At 37.9% G+C, this 25,219-nt stretch overlaps 1 protein-coding gene across 4 annotated transcripts in view; it reads left to right on the forward strand.

Moving 5' to 3' along the window:
• The window catches only part of snap91b (synaptosome associated protein 91b), a 51,133-nt gene that overhangs the window by 16,107 nt on the left and 9,807 nt on the right, over positions 1–25,219 (forward strand). For 3 of the 4 annotated variants that reach the window (XM_036577128.1, XM_036577126.1, XM_036577127.1), the window contains exons 5-17: positions 1,196–1,289; positions 2,343–2,454; positions 2,577–2,683; positions 2,818–2,859; positions 9,463–9,524; positions 10,101–10,106; positions 10,213–10,225; positions 10,317–10,444; positions 10,721–10,797; positions 11,845–11,859; positions 12,873–12,968; positions 15,583–15,681; positions 21,509–21,583. In XM_036577128.1, the coding sequence (XP_036433021.1) occupies positions 1,196–1,289; positions 2,343–2,454; positions 2,577–2,683; positions 2,818–2,859; positions 9,463–9,524; positions 10,101–10,106; positions 10,213–10,225; positions 10,317–10,444; positions 10,721–10,797; positions 11,845–11,859; positions 12,873–12,968; positions 15,583–15,681; positions 21,509–21,583 (926 nt within the window). Of the gene's footprint in view, positions 1–1,195; positions 1,290–2,342; positions 2,455–2,576; positions 2,684–2,817; positions 2,860–9,462; positions 9,525–10,100; positions 10,107–10,212; positions 10,226–10,316; positions 10,445–10,720; positions 10,798–11,844; positions 11,860–12,872; positions 13,044–15,582; positions 15,682–21,508; positions 21,584–25,219 lie in introns of all 4 variants that reach the window. The other variant, XM_036577130.1, reaches the window with a different exon arrangement.

Genomic DNA, 25,219 nt, shown 5'->3' on the forward strand with positions numbered 1-25,219 from the left:
AGCCGGCATTTCATTCTCCAGCTCCACACAGACCAACTGACAGTTTGGGAATTTAGTGTAGTCTCATCTTCACAGTCTGACCAAATCGGCTGTCGGTCAAATGTGATCATAAAAGTATCATTTTCTGTTTGTGTGTAAAGTATGAAGTGAAAATATTCAAATGGCTTGAGCGTCTCCTACAGCTGTCACTTAGCAGTGGCGTCTCAGTGGAGTGATACAGTGTTTGTGAGAAAAAAAACCTGTGCTGTTATGACGAAATAAGAACACGATTAGAACTCTTCTCAACCAATCAGCTTGCGTGGCCAGAACTAACTGTTGTATAATTATGATTATGTGACCAAAAACTAAAAAGTTGATTACAATGACTGGAATGTACGATGATGAGGTGCTACAAGTTCTATATTTCAAAGTTCTAATGTTACTTTACTGCTCATTACTAGCCCAAACAGATGTAAATGCCCTGTCTGGTACTAGCTTTGGCACAGAGTACCTCAGCAACTCCTGCCATCCACCATCCTTCTCTTTAATTTTGAACACCCATGTACTTTTTCTTGTGGAGAACATGGACAAAACTGTTGTCTGCCTCATTGCCTTCAAATGTTTGCTTTAAATGTGGTATGTATCATAGTATTGTGTTGCTGTCCTGATCACAATTATTTTTAGTTGCATGCTTTATCCCTGCTGAAAACACCAGCACAGAGCAGTATAAATTTCATTCGGGTCTAGGCTGGTTTATGCTGGTTTGTGCTGGTCTGGCGCTAGTTTACCTGGTCATCGAGAACATGGTGCTAGCATCATGTTCATGCTGGTTGACCAGCATACATCCAAAACGCAGTATATGTTGGTTTTGCTAGTGACCCGCTATGCTGATTTTTCTCACAGGTCTCATGCGTACAATCCAAAAACATTCCATAACTTGAATGATAAACCCATCTATTCAGAGCTGTAGTTTGTTGAGAATTAAATAAAATTGCTTTAACGTTTCTTTAACTGCTAGTGTTGGTCAAAAAATGGTATTAGTCAGTTAATGGTAATCTGTTAATCCCTCTTTCTTGCATTTCTCGTGAGGTGTCATTTGATTAGAAAGTTGTAATGCCATTTTGTGTGTTATACTTGCACAGTAATTAGATTAAAGAATGTGTAATATTTGATAGCAAATTCTTTTCACCCTCTTTGTGTACATGTATATGTTCAGGGCTGATGGGGTAATGAGGACTATGGCTCCTGATAAACTGCTCAAGGCTATGCCTGCCCTGCAGACTCAAGTGGACACTCTGCTGGAATTTGATGTATGTACAGTCAGCAACAGTAAAGCAATGTATAAGATTGTACAGACATATTCCTTTAGATATGAAAGGTAGTAACTGGTCCTTACTCAGAGAAGATTCATGCATACAACATGCATACAAATGACGGTGCTACTCTAATGCTCTGCTGCTCAACATCTTTTTCATAATTACATGGTTAATATGTAAACAAAGTCCGTCAGATTGGTTTGATGTAGGGGTGGGAATCTCTAGGAACCTCACGATTCGATTCAATTATGATTCAGAGGCTGCAATGCGATTATAAAACGATTATCGATGCATCTCGATGCATCTTTTTTTCTGTACAGGATTTCTATTTTCTCACTGTGTGAGGACTTTCAAAGCAAAGTATTTGTAATGATCCATAATGAATTTACTTCCAAAATCTTTTATTAATAAAACAAATGGAAGTGATGTGGCAAGTGAACTGGAAGGCTCTCATTCACTGCTCTTGTTTGGTGCACATGAGATGCAGGCTGCCACTCATCTGCGATAAAATGCAGTTACGGTGACATAAGACTCTGTGGCAATGGATGTCCACGCAGCACATGTTCGGTTTTGGTCTTGTTGTTCACCACTTCATCAAACCACTCTGAATGACTGTTCACATCTGAGCAATTGAAATATGCGGAAAAATCAGTGTAATTCTCCTTAATGACTGAGAAAGCTGCATAACATTGAGAAAGAAATTATAGTAAGCATTCAGAATGCCTTGTATTTATGCCTTGTAACTTTATGGTGACCAAATCTCAGGTAGGTAATGGATCAAAAATTACTATAAATAAATCTTATCTTAAACTAAGCTTATCATTTACCATTACTCCAAAAAATCTGATATTATATATATATATATATAAATTTTGAGCATCAAGCTATTAAACATACAGTAATACATTTATATTAACCCTGAGTACCTTGGGTAATCTTAATTTCTTACTCTTTGTAATCTGGACCTTCTTTAACTTTTTCAAAGTGTTTAAGGCTGTAGTTGTCACGTGTGTGCTTCATGGCTTTCACTGTTTCTTTTTCTTGCAGGTTCATCCCAAAGACTTGAACAACGGCATTATCAATGCGGCTTTCATGCTTCTTTTCAAGGATCTGATCAAACTGTTTGCCTCCTACAATGATGGAATTATCAATTTATTAGGCAAGAGGCATTTTACTGAAACCTCGCTTCCACTAACCATAGGATTCTTTTGGCATTAATGGGGCTCTTCTTTCAAAGTGTCGTCAGTAAACGATAGAATGCTATGATCTGTGTTTCTGCAGAGAAGTATTTCAAAATGAAGAAGTCTGACTGCAAGGAGTCACTTGAGATCTACAAGAAGTTCCTGACTCGAGTGACCAAGATTTCAGAGTTCATGAAAATTGCAGAGGTATGAAAAGCATGAAACCTTCTTTATGAAAATGTGTATTTTAAAAAGTGTGTATAAATAATGCTTGCTGTTTTGTATGGATTAATCTGATGCTCTTGTGATTTTGTTCTGAATGTAAATATCCTCTTTTTCAGCAAGTTGGAGTGGACAAAAATGACATCCCTGACATATCTTATGTAAGTCATCAGTAACATCTTTCACTTTCATTCTGTTTCAAACACTTACAAATGTTGGTAGTTATATATCTACCCACTTTGAGAAGGGGAAATTGAAATGAAAAATGGTGGCATTTGTGTTTCCCTTTGAAAAATTGAAGGCAGTCCCTAAAAATAATAACCCTATTTTGCAAAAGTATTTGTAATCTGATATCGATTTATTATTTCTCAAATGGATCACAGATTCTTATTTTAATCCTATTATATGTATTCTGTTTCTCTGCTCATTTGATGAGTTCGAATATGACCCAGTTTAGGCTTGTTGTTAAGCTTAGATTCTTTCAGTTGAAACACCCTGCAACAAGGTCTGTGTGATATGGTTAAAAATGGTGTCTCAATATTTTCCTGTTGGTGATGTCTCAATATTAATACACTCTCTCTGAAATGGCTGAAAATTATTCTTTGGTTGGAAAAAAACAGAATTTGGACTATACAGCCTTTATGCAGCCTGCCTCCACCTTTAAAATTTTTATTCAACACAATATAAAATTAAGCAAAAGAATAATTTATAATCAAGGTCTGACTATTTTCCACTGAAGTCTGGTTTTTACTAAATGAACATAAGAAAGAATACTATACAATCATAATTCTTTTGTAGTACAAAGGATGTGGTTTGAACTGGTGAAAGATGTTTGTTTTTAGATACTAAGTCTTAGTAAATCTAAAGAGTAATCCCTCCATTTCTGTCTCCCAGTCTTGCGGGTCCAGGCTGGCGACAACTTTTGGCAATGAATTGTGCTCCAAACAAGAGTATGTCACCTCCGTGAAGCTGGCCCCCCATATGGTCAGAAATTGAATAAAAATGCAACTATTGGTTTGTGCTGCATTTGTGCTGGTTTGTGCCGTAGAAATAATCATTTGTGCTGGCACCATTTTTAAGACATTAAATATTACATGTTATTGCCTGTGACGTCACACAGCCCCCCACCAACGTCCAAATCGCACCAAAAGGGTCTCATTCGTTTGTGCTACGTTTGTGCTCGTTTGTGCCGTTAAAAGAAACATTCCAGCTGTTTTAATTCTCGAGTTATAAAGCCATAAAGGTTGGATGTCTGACGTCACTCAGCCCCCCATCAACGTCCAAATCACACCAAAATGGTCCCATTTGTTTGTGCTACGTTTGTGCTGGTTTGTGCCATTAAAAGAAATGTTTGTGCTCTTTTAATTATTAAGTTGTTGTATAAACAGGTTTTGTCACTAACGATGACATCATTTACCACAGGATTAACACTAGTTGATGGTGAAGATCTGAGAAAGGCCTTTTTGCCTCCTGAGGAGCAGCTGTCCCTGATCACTACAGAGTCATCTGGCTTTTTCAGCTTTAGTTATTCAGCTTCATTATTGCACTGAGTAGAAGTCCAGAGCTGAACTAAAAGTGATGATTAGAAATGACTACTTTGCTCTTTAAAAACACTTTCAAAACGAATCAAGGGGTTTGTGAGGTCACACTTAGTTTAAGGAATAAAAACATTCATGTTGGTCTTTCAGTGTATCATGTGTGCTCGTGTTAATGTGTGACTTGTTAAAATGCTCATCAAATATCAACGACAATTTACTGGACCCACCAAGAACACAACAGATTTTAACAGTGACCAATGTGGGCTTTATCCCACTCTGGAATTTTTGTGGATATTTCCTTTTGGTAGAAATGTAGGAGTAACACAGAAAACCTATATATGGCAAAAATAACTTTGAGAACTGACTGAAGAATTCAGTTTCAATGATTGCATTTTGCACATAAATAGCATGACAAAAATACAGCCTCAAATGACCTGGCCTGTTGTGGGAATTTATTAACTTTAAGCTAGATGACTTAAAGTGAAATATAGTTCCTACTGTATTTACATAGTTAATATTTCAGCTCAATTTGTAAGAAAACTGCATATTTAAGAAATAATGTACAGCAAGTTGGGCAGACTTTACCAACAACTCAAGAATTAAAAGAGCACAAACATTTCTTTTAATGGCACGAACCAGCACAAACTTAGCACAAACGAACGAGACCATTTTCATGTGGTTTGGACGTTGAAGGGGGGCTGAGTGACGTCACTTATTAAAAAAATATTTTTAGCCTATAACTTGATAATTAAAAGAGCACAAATGTTTATTTTAACGGCACAAACGCAGCACAAACAAATGAGACCCCTTTGGTGCGATTTGGACATCGATGGGGGGCTGCATGATGTCACTCGTCCAACCTTAATGGCTTCATAACTGGAGAATTAAAACAGCGGGAATGTTTATTTTAACGGCCCAAACCAGCACAAACGAATGAGACCCCTTTGGTGCAATTTGGACATTGATGGAGAGCTGAGTGATGTCACTCGTCCAACCTGTATGGCTTTATAACTGGAGAATTAAAACAGCGGGAATGTTTCTTTTAATGGCACAAACGCAGCACAAACGAATGAGACCCTTTTCGTGTGATTTGGACGTTGATGGGGATCTAAATGACGTCAGAGGCAAAAATGGTACCAGCACAAACGATGATTTCTACGGCACAAACCTGCACAAACACAGCACAAATGAATAGTAGCATTTTTATTCAATTTATGACCACATGGGAGGCCAGCTTCACGGAGGTGAGTACGTCCCCTCTGAAACCCTCCCCCAAAGTCCTCTAGTCTGTGCTCTTTTAACTTTTGAAATTAAATCGAAACACAAACAAAAGAAGCTAGGTAGCAAAATACTGTAGTTAGCTATTGGAACAGTTTTTCGCTTGCAAGAGGTCTTTTTTTTATATTAACTGCATTATTTGTTTTCCACACATTTGACACATGTCTATATACTTAAAGTTTTCTGGCAGGACTAGCTATGCTAACTTATGTTACGAGTGCCATCGCCCCCTACTTCAGTTGGTTTGCATCCTAATAAATCTACTTTCCATCCACTTTCAAATGTCTCATGGTTGTCCCCATGGGCCTCATTTATAAAAAGCACTTTAATTTCATATTGAAAAAAAGTTCTGCAAATGATTTATCAAAAGACCTGTATGAGTATACACATGCAACGTTGAATTGCAGCTGATTATTTATAAATTACAAACAGTCCTAGAAGTGAGCACATGTGAACGAGCTTTTCAACTCCACCCATGCTTGAATTGATTTGCATATGAATGTTTCCAGCACTAGGGACGGCGCAGTGTGTTCTCTTCAACATGAGTGAATGAATGAATGAATAAATAATAAATGTTTTTTTTCGTGCAGCCTGCCGTACTAAAGCCTTATTTGCCTGAACAATTTTGAAAAAAAGGCAAAACAGTGTAAATTGTATTTTACTGTGATTATTCAAATTTGCACAATTTGCAATAGAAAGATTAGACCTATAATATCTGTAAGAAGCATTTGTTCACAACTGTCTGTTACTGTTTGTCTCAGTTTGGTTCATTTTCTGTAAGGAACCTAAAATATAAGAAAAGTATGGTATACCTCATGAGAAAAAAAAATTCATTGAGCTGAACTTGGATTGCAATACGTAATAACTACATCATTGCTATTGTTCTGAACATGTTTGTTGTGAGACTTTATCTTTTGTGAGAGTCCCTTCAGCAGAGCCGCATGAAGAATGTGGTGGTAAGGTGTGTTAACATTAGTGGCTTAATCATTTATCATATTGTCAAATAAATTTTTCAGCTGCGTGGTTCTGATGAGGTGGGCTAGTGGGCTAGATTGCTCATGAAGAAAATCTAGTGAAACAAGCCAGGCCCGGTCAGGTGGTCATGAACCACTGCTGTTTGTACGTGCTGTTATAGCGGCAGGCGGCAAACTCAATCAAAGTGAAGCAGAAGCAGAGCGCATGAAGTGTATTTTCACTTTGATTGCTTTGCTGTCTGTAACTATAGAAGCATGAACAGATAGTAGTATAAAAGGCTAGATCGATTAACATAGTAGGGTTTGAATGCTTCATTCTGCCTTGGCTGTATTATTGGCATGTTGTGAGAATATAAATCTGCAGATTTCATAGAAGCGTGGACGTTTGGTGACTTTAAATGTGGCTCTCCTTTTGATTCTTTCCTGTATATCATGTGGTTCTTTTGTGAATATCACAGAGCTCTCCTGCTACCCCAGGTCCTCTGTGGATATCCCCACTGATTTATCCTAATGAATCATTTGGCAGGGATTAATTGCCAAATGTTTGTACGTCAGGCTGGAAATATTCATGCATACAAATGTTTTATGAATGAGGCCCAAGATATTCTCGCTACGAGATCACATCTGGCCCTCTGAGACTACATTTTAGCAGACAGTCATTCAGAGCAGCTTAATATGGTAGACAAACACAGCCTTAGGAGTCATTCTTGTATTCCCATCCCAAAGAGGAATCAAACCCAGGTGTCCTGGTTGAGGTTTCTGTTAATGAGGCTTAACAGTGCTCAGTGTTGTTATGTGATTCTCACTGTCTTTACACCATCTGTGTAAAACATACTTTAAAATCAATCCCCAAAACCAAAATCATGAATTTGTCCTAATTATTTGATACTTTGCTTAGCCTTTTCCCCAACCACTAGCTTTCATGTTCCTACATAGCCTGTAGAGTTTTTTTCAGTTATTTTCTTTCAAATGTGTTGTAGAGAATTTTTAAAATCTTGACAGAGTATGGATTCAAGTAGCAGTAAATCTTACTGGGTCTTCCTCCTCCATCCTGTTCCTCCTGATACTGGGCATCTTTAGTGTCTTCACCCTGGAGTGGTGGCTGACCTGGCGGACTCAGACAATGAAGATTGCCCCTTTAACAACTGCCGGGAAGAGGGCCCGGTAACCATGTTGACAGCAGAGTCGCCCAGACTGAAGCTCATTGCATTGCTCATGTTGATTGTCAAGACTTAGCATATAGTGCTGTGCAAAAGTGAGAGACCACCCATTATTTATTTAATTTACAGTCAAAACAGCCATTCAGGACAAATTTATTTTTTAGTGTTACAAAAAGCAGAAAATGTTATAGAACCCTCAGCAACTAAATATTATATTCTCTCTCTCCCTCTCTGTATATATATATATATATATATATATATATATATATATATATATATATATATATATATATATTAGTAATTAATGTGTCCATCCTTTGTTTGAGTTTTCCAAAGAAACCTGCAGGGATATTTTAGAAGTTGCATTTTCTGCTTCAAGTAATTCAAGCAATTCAATCCAAGTAATTCCAAACGCATTCAGTGATGTTTAGGTCTGGACTCTGAGGTGGTCAGTACATTTTTCTGATAACACCAGCAGCCTCTTTGTTTGACTTGGAAATGTTCTTTTTCCTTCTTTTTCCTTTTCTCCATAAAGTTGTTGATAGCTACAGATCCTTTGAGACTTACAGTGTGAGGTTGTCTTCTTACAGCGGAATCTAAAGCAAGAGTGAAGCTTGATTTTCTGTCAAAGTGCTGTTTATCTGATGGTGACAAGTTTGGTGGTCTACCAGGTCTTGCATGGCTGCTAGGCATCCCATTTTCTCTTTATCTTTTAATTGTTTTTAACTCTAGTTTTGGAGACTCCTGGTTTTTCACTTATTTTCCTTTGACTTTCAACTTCCTTATGTAAGACGATTATATTCTGTCTAATCTCTTCAGAAATATCTCCTGAAAAAATGAATAAGATTGCTCTTAACTCTGTCTATTATATTCCAATCCCTAAAGAACCTTTAGTGTCATTGTTAGGAGTTGTCCCCCAGGGATTTGATAATAGGTGCCAAATCTACCTTCTTCAAATTTTATTTGTAGCAGCCATTAAAGGTATAACTGCTGATTGGCTGAAAACTTCTGTCCCAACATATGAGTCCTGGATTCAGCGTTTATGGGAACTATATAATATGGAAATGACACACAATTTTAGACTACAGAAGCAGAAATTTGTGAAAAGATGTCCAGCATTGTCAATAATGCTTTGAAGATATGGTATAATTAAATTTAAATAGGTAGTAGGCATCAATCCTGATGCCACTACATCTCCTCTCTTCCATCCAGGTTATTGTTTTTCAAGTTCGTTGTTAGTCTTTGACAAGTATATGTGAACACCAGTGTGAATGTATGTATATATGTCTATATACACCTGACTTACTGTGGCCTGACTGCGAAGTTGTGAATCTTTTTGTGATCCTTTAATAAATAATAAGTTCCAAAATAAGACATACTTAATGGATGTTTTGACTGAAAATTAAATGAGTGAAGCACAGAACATTTAAAGTATCTCTCTCCTAGATTTTTTGTAGAAACTGAACTAAACTCTAAATACCATGTGACAATTTAGCTGTTCCTCCCTGCATTATGTGTTGATTTCTGATTGGTTATTGCTTTGAGCACACTAACAACATATGGACAAAACAAAGCAATGAGTTGAGATTCAGCAATGTTGATGGGCCTCTGTGTGCACTGTGTGTGCTGTGTGATGGTGTGATGAGCTGATTTGAAGTGCCTTTCAGAGTGTTCTTAGTAATTATGTTAATGTGGTTTCAAGGCTTGCAGCTGAGGTGTGCTCTTGCTAACTGACAGTGTGGAAATGAAAGTTTGGGGTATTTTGCTGTTTCCATGTTAACAACCAACTACTTTGTGTGTATAACGCTTCTTAGGCCCCCAGCAGTATTCTGGAGTCTCTGGAGACACATATGAACAGCCTGGAAGGAAAGAAAGGGTAAGAGACGTCAGTTTCCATCTGTTTACATTTAGACCTCCTTCATGTACAAATCTCAATGCAAAGATGTATTTAACACTGGCAGATATGTTCCTGCTTTCAACATCTTTGATCTAGCACGTAATTTTTTCATAAGCAATGTTTATGTATTCCTATGTGTTCCTATCCTATTCCTATACACTGTGCAAATGGACTATTAGAAATGGTCCCAAATTAATGTTCAGGTTTTTATGTAAATTAAGAACATTTTTCACTCTATAACAGGGGTGTCTCTCTGGGCCACTGCTCTGCAGATTTAAGCAAAGTGCCTGAACAAACTAGCTAATTAGCAACATCTTCATGAGTTGAATTCAGAGTATCTGTAGAGGGAAAATGCTAATTGTTGCAGAGCTGTGGCCCAGGATGTACCTCAACTGTATAAAGTTACAGTTTTGAAGATACAAGATTTCTTACGACAGTGACAACACACAGAATACAGTTCCACTCGGGTTTGTTCAGTGTGCAAAAGTGTATGTATGTATGATCGCATGACACTTTTTCCTTTTTTTCCTATGTGTGTGTCATTTGGATTCTCAGAGAGGGGTGAGTTTCTTTGTGTTCTATGCTATGTATGTTTGTACTTACTTATTTGTTGCTGGATATACAGTCTTTGGTCTGAATGGGTGTGCATTCTTTTCCCATCTCGTAGGTCTCCAACAAAGGTAAGTATATAAATTCTCATATGCACACTCCTATACACATGCAAACAAACACAAACTAAAACTCACACCCTCTTTTTGTACTGTGCTGCAGGGATCACCCACCAACAATGTCTCCCCAACCTCCACTCCTGCCAAAACCGCAGGTGCTCTTCCCACCCTGGAGCCACCACCTAGTGAGGCCACGCCTGCGGCTGCTGCACCTGCTGAGGCTGCCACTGAGTGAGTGATGACTTCCTTTGTCTTACGTTATAAAGAAAAAAATATCAAAATAAACATTTTTTTTACATTCATGTTTATTGGCTGTAGATATAGATAAAGGCCATATGATAATCTTACGCATAGGTACTCATCCAACATGTGAAAGAAGTTTATGAAAAAGATGTGAAGAAAATTTTACAAGTTGAAAATGAAACTCATGAATCTAAACACTATTCTTTTCCATTTTTAATACTGAGTTGGGAAATGTGGCTTAAATTCTTCACCACTTCTCTCTAGTTCTCTGTTGGACTTGGACCCGCTGTCCTCTTCAGGGCCATCTGGGGGTGCTTCAGCTGCTCCTACATCCTGGGGAGGTAAAGGGTTCAATTATACAATGACATACAGTTGACGTGTCTCACACAAAGCGAAGGCTGCAGACAAGGTAGAAGAGACCTTCCTACCACAGGTAGGAAGATCGAGATGGTCTGAGCAGGTTGCAGCAACATGTCACAAATACTGAAAACAACGTGACATATTTATGTCCTAAATTAAACAATGTTAACTTAAAATGTACATTTCATTACAGTTAATTACATTACAGCATATACTCTGGTGTAGGAGCTTCTCACCAGGCATTCTCAAGTTGTTTTCAGATAGGCGTAAAGGATTGTGGTTGACTGGCAGTCTCGAAAGATACACCAGATGCATCTCGCAATTTCTCTCAAATGAAACATTTTTTGGCCACATTCGTAGGATCCTACAAAACAGGACAGACTTCAGTGATGTAATGCCAAAGCAATACAGCCTTAGCTTTTAGACACAGCTTGTATGTCCAGAAGTTTGTAAAGGCTTTACATTGGATGTTGTAACATTGCTGAGAAGATTTGATAGCATTAGTATTAGTGGGGTCAGGTACTGATGTTAGATGATTAGTTCAGGATCACAAACTCCACTCTAGCTTATCGCACAATTATTGGATGGTGCTCCATCAATCCAGATGATGCAGTTCCACTGCTCCACAGCCCAATGCTGGGGGACTTCATACACTTCTAGCCAGCACCTGGCTTTGGACATGATGACCTTAGGCTGATATGTGGCTTCTCCAGAGCATCCAATTCAATTGGCAATGCTTTTATATGGAAGCCTTGTGTGTAATTGAACACCTATGTCAGCAGTGGGTGCACCTTAAAGTAGCTGAATTCACTCATTAGAAGGGGTGTCTGGATACTTTTAGACATGTTCTGTACCTTGAACCACTCCACTGACCTGAGTAACAACAATGCTAGTATCAGGGAACGCCTTACTTGGACACTTTAAATTGCAGTTTTAAATATTTATGAAAAAGCAGCAATGACACTTGTTAACTTGCTGTTGATGTGTTTTCCTTTTGTTTCTTTTTTCTTTGTGCTGTGCTGCCGCAGACCTGCTGGGGTCAGGTAAGTGTCTTTTTGAGAGTTTACAGTGTTTTTTTTGTGTTTGGTGCCACATTCTCTGCACAGGAAGACTCCTGAATCCCAGATATTTCTAACAGTTATTACATTCTAGATGGTAGATTATCAGTGTAATTAACCCTTGTAAGTCTAGAGTTATTGTTGTTTTGTTGTACTAACAAATACAGAATTACATATAATTAAACATAATTACACCCTCGATCATGTACTTAGTTACATATTGAATTAATTTACAAAGAGGTGGCACAACGCCACATTTTCTTTTCCAACATCAATACTAAAACCTTAAAAATCGGCCAATACTGACACCGATCCATATTTTTTTCTTTCAAAGCTACTAAGATTTAAAATTAGCTGTTTGTAATTTAAGTACTTCACTTAAGATGAGCATCTAAAAGTAGTCTATTATGCTCAAACCACCCGATCACTCTACACTACAGGAAGAAATACACAGCTAACAGCATCACATCACACATTGTGAGTGAGTGCTATTTCAGGATACATTCGTTGCAGGATTGAATCAGATTCATTCTTTTTCTCCTCTGATAACCGATCCAGTGTTTTTGCTGAAGGAGGCCTGAATTTACATTGGAGTTTGCCTTTGCAACTTTTGTCTTATTATCCAATGAACACTGAGAAAAAAACATGATAAAAATGAAATGGTTATTTTTTCTTTCTGCAAAATAATACACACATCAGTACCATCAAATGTAAATCATAATAAATTAATTAATATCTAACTACAACGTACTTTTGCTATCTCTTGCAATAACTATGACTTCTAAGGGTTAATCAGGTTTCTGGACACACAACTAAGAGACAGACTTGTAGTTTTCCACTGTTTTCCTTACATGCTGCCTTTCCTTCCAGCCTGGTCTTAGCTTGAATCTCTCTTTTTCTCTTTCTCCTTTAAATGTGCTCCTGTCCTCTGTTTTGCCTTTGTTTTTTGTCGTGTTGTGTTATTTTTCGGTTCTGTTTCGGGAACATGGCTTTTGTAGAATTTGGTTCTCTCACCACGGAGACTCTCCTCCCTGATCCCTCCCCTGCTGTAGACTCCGCTTCTCCTGCACCAGCCGCACCTAGCGCAACAACCGGTGAGGCAGCCGTCTCTTTAGCTCCTCCCACTACCGCTGCTGGCTCCGCCTCTAGCTCAGCGGATCTCCTCGGAGGTCAGTAGGCAGGTTCCTTTCACAGGAACGGCGAAACAGAAAAAAAGAAAAAAAAACAGAAAAGGACTTGCTCCATATGTGACTTGGAATCACATATGTATTCAACATTTCCATGCACCAGTTGTGTGGAGGGGAGGTTCACCATTGTGATTGTAAGAAGGTTGCACAATCTTTGTTTCAGGATCTTATTTGGGGGAGTCAGTTAGGCTAATTATAGCTTTAATGTTGACCTAATTCAGCTTCTTTTAAAGAGAAACTCTGGAGGCAACGCAATTATTAACTTGCCAATCTTATATACTTTTTATAAGAATATGATTATGAAACTTTGAAGACAAAAAACTCAACTGGTGAACCCTTCCTTTAAAAACTTGGCCAGCTGAGCACAATTCCTGGTAGTTAGACCCTTTTCCCATCCCTGTTGCTTTTCCATCTTTCTTTCATTTTCTCTTTCACTTCAATTTCTTCCATTTTTGCCCTACATCTAATTTATCTTCATTCAACCCAAGACAAACCTGTGACTAGTCAAATTTTTGTGTTACAGTGAGTGAAGTTTTATAGCAAATAAGATCAATATTCACTAAATTGTATTTGAATTAAGTTGTAATTGAATTGATTTGCTCATAGTTTCTGAATCAAGGAAAGTGAGAATCAGTGTTTTAGAGCAAACGCAGTGAAATAAGCAGAATGAGAGAAGTGTGCTAAAAATGTATGAAGTGTGTATTACTGTCAACATTGGACGGTGATCTTGAACTCTTGTATAGCTCTTAGGCCTGTTTCACACATACTATCTCAATCAGTCAACCTTTATTTTGACTTGGAAGTACATTGAGGGTGACCTTGATTTATGATTATAGCTGAGCAAGTTGAACAAAAATTGAAAATGTAATAAAATGAAATTTATCAACTAAAACAAATCAAAATCAGTGAGACACAATGAACAAAAAGATTTATAAGAAATGGAAAAACAAAAGCTCAAATAAGAAATCGGCATAAAATAGCATACATTGCTATGAAACAAATTAAAAGTATGTAAAAGACCAACTAAGATAAGCAATAAGAAAAAAAAATCGTAGGAATACAGTTGTGCAATGAAATAGTAAAAATAAAAAAATGAAAGAACTAAAATAAAATAAAACGAGGGGAGCTTTAGAGTTTCCTGTAGTGTATCCCAGTTTGCTGGTGCACTGTAGCCAAAAACTAAAAACTAAAAACTCTTGGAATCTGACAGGTGATTGTTATTAGAGCGGGTCTTATAAATACCATAATTTACGGAAAGCTACCTCTGCATGGCTTGAGTGATGTTCCCTTTGGTGCTCATGTTAACAAGTCAGAGCTTTCAGACGGGCCACATGAGCCATGCAGCAGTGCGTTCCAGATGCAGCACAGAAGCGACGTGGTGTCTAGAGAATGACTAGCTATGGAACCTAGACAATGAAATAAGCCACGAAACACAAAAACAATGAAAAGGAAACAAAATACTGAATGAAAACTTGGCTGGAAATGTAAGAAAGTGCAGTTGGCCTTAGTCTCCCCCATCACAGCAATGCTAGCCAGCTCTCTTAGCATTCTCCTCCAAAGTGTTGACCTGTCCATCGTGCTTTTTATGAACTGTGTTTTGTATATGTATGTTTATTTGTAAAAGAGCATGGATTTGGCTCTGTACCTAGTATCTAGTACATAGCACTGGTAGTATCGTTTTTTTGTGGAAGGCCTTGAGGTGTGATCAGGCATGACTAAATTGGGTTTGGGAAAAAAAAGAAAAAAGGATTTCTGTAAAGCGTACTTACTGTACACATGTCTGCTGTATATATGAATGACCAATGTTTGCGAACGGTAGCAGTCACAGTGCTGGATCGCTCATGTCACACAGACATAGCATTTGTAAAACAGGCCTTAGACTGTTAACCACTTGACGTCCTAAGCCTAACAGTGGCTGTTTGGGTATGACTTTGTATTTTTGCCTGTGAACCTAGTGAAATATTACACCATAAATAAGTGATCTGTGTCCTCGGCCTTTTCAGTAACCCCAACCTAAATATATAGTAGAAAAGATGAAAATAGTGTGCAAAAGAATCACACGCAGTGCCTTGACTGGTGTGCTAGTATATTTAATCCTCTAATTAATCGTGTGTTGTGGTCTAGCAGGCAGAAATTCCAGAGGAGTCTCCATTTGTAGTCTTGGTTGGGCTTGTGATTTCACAGGAAAATATGATGATGCATATCAGCTCAGCCTCTCTAGTTTAATATAGAATTTAAAGCATGTTGGTTCCTCCAGTGGTTGTAAAGTCTGCAGTGACAGGTTTGTCTCTTGAAGAGTTAACAAAAGAGATCTAGAGATCTGTCCTTTGATGGAGCCGTGATTCACTCTCAAGTGCACTCACCACTTTTTATCAGATTGCATGCCCGTTCTGTTCTTACTCAAATCTCCTTATCTTTTAGACCTCTGAGATTCTGTTTCTTCTTTTCTCCTGTCTTTCTCTCTCTCTGCCCTTTGGTTTGGCTCGTCATCTTGGCTTTTGACCCCTTTTCGGGGATTCAGGCACGTTTGCGAGTCCAGCAGCCGAACCTGCTGCTGCTGCAGAGAGCGGAGCTGCAGCCACCACAGCTACTCCTGCTGCTGAGGCTACTGCTGCAACTGGTGGGTGGTGATGACAATGTGTGTGTATGTGTGTCATGGTGACAGAGGGAAGCCCCCTTTGCGTATGTTGTCCTCAAATGCATCATTAAATGTGTGTTTGTACGTGTACAGTGTCCTCCAGAATTGTTGTCACCCTGGGTAAAGATCAGGAAAAAAGGGCTATGAATAAATGTCTTTGTTGCTTATCAATTCATTTTTTATGGATTTGTTGTTAATTTTTTTGTTTGTACAGTAATGTGCAAAAGTCAGGGACCACCCTTTATTTGTTTAATTATCAGTTAGAACGGTCATTAAATACAAGATATTCATTTTTCACTGTTAAGGAAAAAGCAGAAAATGTATTTTTAACAGAAAATTAAACAAAATTGCATAGGTGTGTTATTATAGCTTCCGTTCATTTCTGAACACTTGCTTTCAGTTGTTCAAAGAAATCTGCAGGGATGTTTTTCTATACTTCTGAAGTTCAGTCTTAGAGGATGGATGCATGATTCATGTACTTTCCATTATATTGGGTGTTGTTGAGGTCTGGACTGTAGAGTGGTCAGTTCATTGTTCTGAGAACACCAGCAGCTTCTTTATTTGATTTGCAAATTTTCTTAATTTTTGTCTCTTTCCTTTTCTTAGTAGATCTGAGGCAAGAGTTGAGCTTTATTTTATTTAAATTAAAGCTTTATCTGATGTTGACAGTTTTGGTGGTCTACCAAGTCTTGTACAGTTGTTGTGGTGTCCTGTCTTCTCTATATCTTTTAGGGTTTTTAACTCCAGTTTTGGAAACTCCTTTTCCTTTGACTTTCACATTCTTTATGCAAGTGGATTATCTTATGTCTTATTTCCTCAGAAATATCTATTAAAATGAAGAACTTAATGGCTGTTTTGACTATAAAATTAAAGAAATGAAGGGTGGTCTCACTTTTGCCCAGTACTGTGTTTGTTTGTTTTTTTTTTCTTTGTATCATTTACCCCACTAACCAAAAGTTAGATTTCTCTCATATGTTCAGTCTAAGACATATTATCATAGCCTTTTTTCTTCTTAACAAAGGTGCTAATATTTTTGGAGGAATAGGTTTGAATGTAACTCAGCCTGATTGAGAGATCTGTTACATTATGAGGCCGTTACCCTGAGTAGCGCACTGACGCAGCGTTTCCAATGATAAGAAGATGGTTTGGTTCTCTCCCTGAACTGGGATGTGTGTTGCCATGGTGATTGCTACTCTAGGTTGTCATGGTGAAGTCTTTTCAACGTTTTGAGTTGCGATCGCTGTGGGGAAATGGCCAGCTGTCACACTGTAGCTTCATTACACACATGCTGTTTACAGTGTGGGCCGAGTCTTATCATTCTCTTTTAAACAAAGGGGATTTTTGACATGGTTTCATATTGAACTCCACAGGGATCACGTTTTATTTTCTTTTCCCATTACTCATCCTCATTTCTGACCTTCTCTTGCTTTCTCACAGCTCTCCTGCTTCAGGATATTCTTGATGCTGCTTTAAAATGCGTTTGTAAATGAAATATTTATAACATCCGTATGGTTGCCCTCCTCCGGTTTGGTTTGCAGAGCATCCCATGTCTCAGTATTTTTACATAGACTGCGTTTGCCCCAAAAGTAATTGTGTTCTAATGGCTTTTAACAACTAATATGTATTTTTTTTTGCCCATGTTGTTTGTTTTTTATACAGTATGGTGTTTACAGTGCTGCCCTCTAAACTCATCTTTTCTCTTTTTGTTAAGACCCTTTCGCCCCAGCTGCTGATCATGCACAGCTGGACCTGTTCTCCATGCAGCCTGTAGAGAGCAGTATCTCCTGCTTCAGCTCTGTGGCACCCCCTGCAGTTCAGACCCCACTCACGTCTAACAGTCCCATCGCCCTTAGCTCTGCAGCCCCCACAACAGACCTGTTTAGTGGTAAATGCTCCCTGTGTGCCCCTCCATGAAAAGACCCGAGTGAAGCATATACTTGTATCTAAAAAAAGTAAATTTACAGGAGAAGGAAAAGTGTTCTTATTGTCTGTTGAAGGGACCGATTCTTTCATTATAAAGACATACAGTGGAAAATGAAAATGTTTGCAAAGATTAAGTTGACTGTGGTGTGAAAACATTGTTCAACTTTCAGAACATACTGTCCATACCCCAGTCCATGCAGTCCATAGATAGAAGCCAAGCTGCAAAAATGGCCTGTTTGGATACATTGTTTTTGTGATGTCGCAAAAACCAGTGCGTTTTACATGTATTTGCCCATTCAGCAGACAGCACTTAAGCGCTGCCCATTCACCCTGAAGTTCTAAGGAGTGTTTCAGCCCACACTGTTTTTTGAATGAGACACAATAGAGCAGCCAGTCAAAACAGAGCTCATTTACATGTATCACTCTTAAAGGCAGAGTTCTTTCTAAAGGATAAAAATGGTCATATAAAAATTAATTATGACTGTTTTTGGTACGTAAACCAACATAAACATCACGTGTAGACTTTGGTAAAACTAGAATACAAGGAAAATGCAAGTTGAGGCTTCTTGTAATGTAATTTAAAAGGGTTTGCTTTTTAAATTTTATTGCTCCATTCATCATGAAGTGTTCACACAATTTAAAGACAGCTGGCATTTTTAAAGAGTATAAAAAATACAAGCAAGGTCTGAGGTTTTCTTATGACACTGATATGCTCTAAAAGAGAGTTTTTGTTGGAAACATTCTGTCAGTTTTAGAGAACATGCTAGTCTAGGCACCTTTCAAATAATCTGTCTTTCTGTTATTAAAGGAGGATTCCACCCATTTTTCTGATTTTCTGCATAACTAAATAGTTAAGGAAACAAAGTTATTTAGAGTAGTGTGATGTGAAATACCTTGTTCTAGAGAATCAGAATCAGAATTGTTCACAGTGGTGGTAACAGGAACCAGACATCTGAAGAGTTTAACGCCTATAAAAGCTCCCTCACAGAAAATTATTACATGAAATAGTTATGAAAACACTGCCTGATGCCACAGACTGTTTTATGTTAGTTTTGTGAAAAGCTTTTGATATATATAAATTATTATATTTTTATATTTTATTTATATATAGTTATTATAGTTATAAAACAGTTTCATTAAAAAAAATAGTTATATAGTTATATTCCGTCACTACCACTGCAAAGAATTCTAAACATTCTGAATGACTTTGTTTACGTCTCAACAATTTAATTATGCAGAAATGTAGAAAAATCTGTGACATTCCCCTATAAAGGCTAACTCAACTCATTTTTCAACATTTCTGTGTAATTAAAAGGCTAAGATATAAACATCATGCAGAGTGGTTTGATGTGAAATGCCCTGTTGTAGAGAAAATGACCAAGTCAGAATTCTTCATAGTGATAGTGACAGGAACCAGACATCTGAAGTGTTTAATGCCTCCAAAAGCTCCCTCACAGAAAGTTATTACATGAAATGATTATGAATATGCTGTCTGAAGCCTAAGACATGGTAGTTTTATGATAAATTTTTGAACTAAAACATATTTTTTAATCCATTCATGGTGGGGAGGAACATGCAGGGCATTGTAAGGCAAAATAGTCCCCAAAGAAAACATATTTCCTCAGATTTACCACTATTTTACCATTATGAATATAACATATAAAAACTCAGAAGACACAAGGAGGTTCATTGGTGGTTTTGGAAAGTAAAGACAATGTGTTTGTGTTGTAGACATTGTGACCCCCTGGTTCCTGTCACCACTATTACAAAGAAATCAGAATCAGTAAGATGCTTTACATCGAACCACTCTGAATGACTGTATACATCTCAACCACTCAATGCAGAAGTTCTGAAAAATCGATAAAGAACATGTTTAAGATACAGTGCTGTCAACTACCTCCTCAAAATCAAAATACACAGAAGTGCCATGAGGCACTTATAAGGCCCTGTGAGATGTTTTAGAAAAGGATTTTGCTGCTTGACAATTGATTTTTAAATGAATGTGAATCATATGTCTGAGAATGATTCATCTGGTTTATTTTTTATGTATGAATCATTGTATTTGTGCTCAGATCCACAGAGGTGTTTTGATGTGCGGGCATGGTTTGTGTGGATTAACATGACTTACTCAATTTGCTCTCCATTGGGTTCATTTGCTGGATTTTTTTTTCAGTCATTGCCTGTGTCCCCGTGTGTGTGCTGCATGTGCGTCTGTGTTCTTGCTCTAGGTTTTTTTGATTCCGTGCCTGAGCCGGCCGTTCCCAAATCAGACCCTGCTCCTAGTCTAGACCTGTTTTCGTCAGGTACAGGATGTCCCCTCTGGTGTGTGTTTGTTCCTGTCCTCTCACGCTCTTCTCGCCATCTCAAATACCTTCTTGTCCCTCTCTGCTCTGACCTTGGCCCCTAAAGGACAGCTAAATTTGCTCATCCCCTGGGGGGGCCAAAAGGAGCTGGACCCCCTTCCTACACCTCTACACACACACTCTCTTGTCCTCTCTTCCCTTCAGCAATTTCTCTCAAAATTTCCATGGTTCATGATTTTGTTGTTAATTTTTCAGCTTTAAAGCAATAGTTTGCCAAAAAAAAACAGATTTACACATTTTCCACCTTACTTCAAGTGTAGTCAAACAGCCAAGACATGTTTGGTGGCCAAAGTTGTCTTCTTTAATTTTGCACTGGAGCTACGAGGCTAATGTAGCTAACAAGTAATGGAAGCCTGTAGCCTACAATTAAGCATTGTGCTAATTATGCCCAAATGATCACATACTTGCCTTAGGTAATGTCTAATTATTTGAAACTACACTTTGTAAGATTTGGAGATTCAGAGACCTCTTTGGTGGAAATGTCTAATTGCACGCAATTACACCATATTGTAGTGTGTTTTTTTTCTTCTGACTCACTAATGCTACTTGTTTCAGTTTTAACAAAGTTTCAGTTTCTTACATAGTGCATCTTTAAGTAATCTGAAATAGACTTGCCTATGTGGTTTCTGAAACTGTAAAACACACTGTAATCTACAAAAATGCACAAAATATGGACAAAATATTTTTGTGACTTTTTTGCCAAACTATTTCTTTAACTTTTCAAAATCTCTTCTGCTGTGCTTTTAAAAACCAGAGTACACAGACTGGAGAAACATGGACACAAGCACAAAGGTGTGGTTGGTGTGTCACACCTGCGTTTGATTGTTAAAAGAATTTTGGATGTTCTTTTGGTCATTTATTTGGGTTCATTTGGCCTGTCAGTTTTTTAAACTTGCTAAGTTTGTCTGGCTGCTGTACTCTGGCCTTAAAGGAGGTACTTTATATGTAATTGAAAGACAAATCGGTTGTGCTTCTAATTTCTTTTGTGTCCTATTTTTCTTCTGATTTAATAATTAATGAGTTAGTAAAACCAGCTATATGAACTAACCCCCGAATTGATCCTATTGTTACAGATGTGTTTTGCCCCCCTCCCGCCGCTCTCTCGGCTCCTGTGAGCTGGCCAGACAGCGGGGCAGCAGTGGTTAGGGGTGGGTAGTGAGTGGTTGGATGGGGCTCTGTCTAGGGTGTGGTGCTTTTGGTGATTTTCTGTGGCCACCTTCAATTGTAGGTGTTCACGTCATGCATATTTGAGTGAAAATTGTCTTGGGAATTATGTGGATGCCAGTTATGAGGTGTAAAATGTAAAGATCTTTCCACTTCTGTGTTGTGAACTTTAGCAACTGTGTTTGTGTGCACTCTCGCAGGCATGTTTCTCTCCTGCCTCTGGGTGACTAACACTCTCCCTGTGTTCTTGGGGTTTTCTCTCAGTGTGTCGGAGATGGCTCATTCTTAACCATTCTCTGCCCTCATGCTGCATGGATACTCTCTCTGTGGCCTGGCTTTGGTGCGGTCTGGTCCTCCAGACTCTTCGGCTGCTGGTAATGGCCAGCCTGCAGCTCCAGCACCAGCAGCATCTGCAGGAGGAGATCTGATGGGAGGTAAGCTAGCCCTCCGCTTCTTGCCTGTCTGCCGTTCTCCAGTGTTCTTTGTTATTGTGATCTGTGTCTCATAAAAAAAATTCTGCTACAGCTTCAGTCATGACAGTGCGTTTCAGCTGTGAACTGTGCTTAGGCCTGGGCGATGAACTGTAATGATAATTAACTAAATGAAGTACAAAAATCAGAGACCACTCTTTTGTTTATTTCGTTTCCAGTCAGAACAGCCGTATGAGTTATTTAATTTTCAGTGTCAGGAAAAAAGCAGGAAACGTGAAGGGTTTCGTTCTAAAATGCATTATAGGCTATTTTCAAGAATTAGCTTTTTTTCATAATATATGTTTTCATGATATAATTATCAGTGCTATATCATGATTAATACCTCCTTTATTGAAGAAAGTAAAAATGTGTTTTTCATTATATGTCAGTTGTTAATCTTAAAAACTGTTATACTCAAAATTGTTACAAATTGATATACAGCATAAAATAATACAAAATAACACAAATTTTGGATCGTTGGATAACAAAAACAGCCTGTTTAATTCTAAGGGATAAAGAGAGGTTGGAAAATGGTCATGTAAAAAATGCATTTTTACTTTTTTTGGTACATAAAAACACAAACATCATAAGTGGACCTTAAAAAGTAAAATAGAAGAAAAAGTAAGGATATGGGCCCTTTAAGGAATAAGCCTTTTGTTTTCTTCAGTTTTAGGAGGAGGGGACTATTCTTAAAAGCATTATTAAAATGGCTGTAAAAATTGTTGATACTGAATGACATAGGAAAATATATTATGGTAAGACTGCTGGCCATATCACCCAGCCCTAACTGCTGAGTGTGTGAATTACATTGTTTGCGTGTGCAGTTGACTGAAGATACTGATCAGTGTTGTGTGTGTTCTACATGACATTACTTGTGTGTGCTACTGTTAGGCATTTGATTCTGGTGGGGTCTGTTGGGGTTTGGTGGGGATCGGGCGTGAGTGGGACATTTAAACCAGTGTGGTCTTGCTGTGTGCAGAGTGACTGCAGGCAAAAGCCATTTTTCATCTGTCCTCTCATCTGTCCGTGCCTCTCTGTGCACCGCCGTTCATGTACTTACAGAATTCTACCTGCTTAATGCTCAATTCCTCTGTACTGCTCTCTTCCTCTCTTTTTCACTTCACTCTTATCTTCTCACACTCTGGACATCTCAATCTCACTGCTTTGATCACGCTCCTCATTTTTCTCTTCCTACATGTTCTTTACTCTTTGTCATTGTTTTTCATTGATTTTTTCATCTTCCTTCACTCTGCCATGATTTCTCTCCACTTCTCCCCCTCTTTCTCTCCCTCCGCTCTTGGTCTGGGTCATTGCTTGCTTCCTCCTGTGCCACGGTGAGTTCTGACGCTCCTACGCAGGCTGCTATCCCACAGTGCATTGCTGCATTGCAGTAAAATCCTCAGCTCTGGCTCTCTGGCAGCAGCTTAGTGCTGGAGAGGGGGGAGGGGACTGCTAGCCAGGGTGCCAAGCCAGGCAGACTGTAGTAAAACATGTCTATACCTAACAGTCTGCCACTCAGGCTGAATGGATGGATGGATGATTAAGGAGGAAAATTAAGGAAGGAACAAAGGAGAAATGACTGAATGGATTAAGACTTAAGTTAATGAATGGAGGAGGAAGGGTGCATGCTTCATAGTGCTCTCTAAAATATAGTATAGACACTGTAAAAGGGGAATTTCAACAATTTTTAAAAATTTCTACGTATTCAGTGTTTGAGATGTAAACAAAGCCGTTCAGAGTGGTTTGGCATAAAATGGGTCATTGTAGAGAAACTTACAGTCTCAGATTTCTTTATAATGGTAGTGAAAGGAGTGATATTTACAATGCAAATATAGCCATTTTATTTACTATCCAAAACCACCAGTGAACCAGTGAAGGTCCTTTGAGGTTTTATGTGTAATGTTAATGGTAGAATAGTGATAAAACTGAAAAAATAAGAGGTTTTTGGGGAGTGTTTTGCACCACAATGCCCTGCATGTATTGATGGATTTTAAAAAATATGTTTTAGGCCAAAACTATCTTAAAACAATGTCTCAGGCATCATGCAGCATGTTCATAATGTAATAACTGAAGGTGCGTTTAGAGGCATTAAACTCTTCAGACGTCATTTCACATCAAAGATCTTTGTTTACATCTGTATGTTTTAATTATACAGAAATGTTGAATGTCGATGGAATTCCCCTTATACATGTGCAGTCTAGTGCAGTCTAGCAATGAATATTGTACTTAAGAAGTAGTCCAATGTTTTTTTCCTCTAAAAACATTTATTTTTTCTTGTTTTCAGATTTAAAAAACAATTTAAGTATATTTTTTGAATTTTTTAAATTAAAGTTCTCTTCGAGCAGGATTATATGCTTTATATGGGAGGTTTTGGGTGACATAATTATTGTCGGTGTTTCTCTGTGATTTTAGTCCTGTCCGAATCCACCATGTCAGTAATTTGTACAGACTCTGCGTTCCTGCATTAGTAATACCTTTAACCGATTGTAAAGTGAACCCTAGAAATAAGCCCAGATTATATTAATTCTGTGTGTGGAAAAAGAGTTCTCACCTTCTTCTTTCTTAAATCTGGATTTAAAAAACCAAATCTAAATGTGGCCTACATCAAGCCGATATATTGTCCCACCTCAAGCAATATATTGTCCCACCTCAACTTTGAATATTAAACAGGTAAATGATAGAAAAGATTATTATCTCAGTCAAGTACCGACTCATATGGCAATAAAGTATTGAAACTTAAGCAAAAATATGATGAAGTTTTTTTACTTGTGAGCTCATGGAATTGTATTCTCTACTTGTGAGCGACCAAATGTATTGTGTGGAGCTGCATAAATTGAGTAGCTACTTTTATTTCTGTAGCTTATTCTGAGATGTAAACATTATAGTTGTTCTGTGGTAAAATTACAATTCCCCACCTGCCCATATAAAAATAATTGTTTTTGAATAGTATTTAGGATGGTGCAAGAATTTCCAGCTATTAACTTCCCTAGGGCATAGAACAGGACAGCAACATTACACAGCACAGTATTCTCCAATCATTGTACAGTTATTTCTGTTTCATAGTCAGACCTGATAAAGACCAGAATTCTTAAAATCTCTCTTAAAATAATTTGCTTGTGTGAATGTTGTGGGTAGTGATGTGTTTCTCTACATCATATTTTCCATTTTCCTTCCTCTAAGGAACGCAACTAAAGCTGGTATAACCAGAGTAGTGGTGAATAAGCAAATACATAAATCATAGTCTTATGTTAAAATGTGTTAAAATATGTTTAAATGTTTAAAATATTTCACCCAATGCAATTCTCCATGGAAGCCTATGGGAGTTCATTTTTGCACCATATCCTAACTTAGGAGCATGCAAAAACATCAGATTTTCATTAAAACTGTGAAAACTGGAAAACTGTTTTTGAGGAAAATTATTGAATGTATGATGATGGTGTATCTGTGGTGTGAGTGCTGTGGTGTGGCAAAGTTGTCCTGTGCTGTACAGGTTCTCTGTGTGAATTGTTTGATTTCCTACAGTTGTATTAGGTTTTAATAACAGGTTATGAAGGCTCACCTTTCTGTTTGGATGCTGTAAGACGTGTGTGGTTGTGTAAA

This window comes from Colossoma macropomum, unplaced genomic scaffold (genome assembly GCF_904425465.1).
Source record: "Colossoma macropomum unplaced genomic scaffold, Colossoma_macropomum, whole genome shotgun sequence".
NCBI classification, from domain to species: Eukaryota; Metazoa; Chordata; class Actinopteri; order Characiformes; family Serrasalmidae; genus Colossoma; species Colossoma macropomum.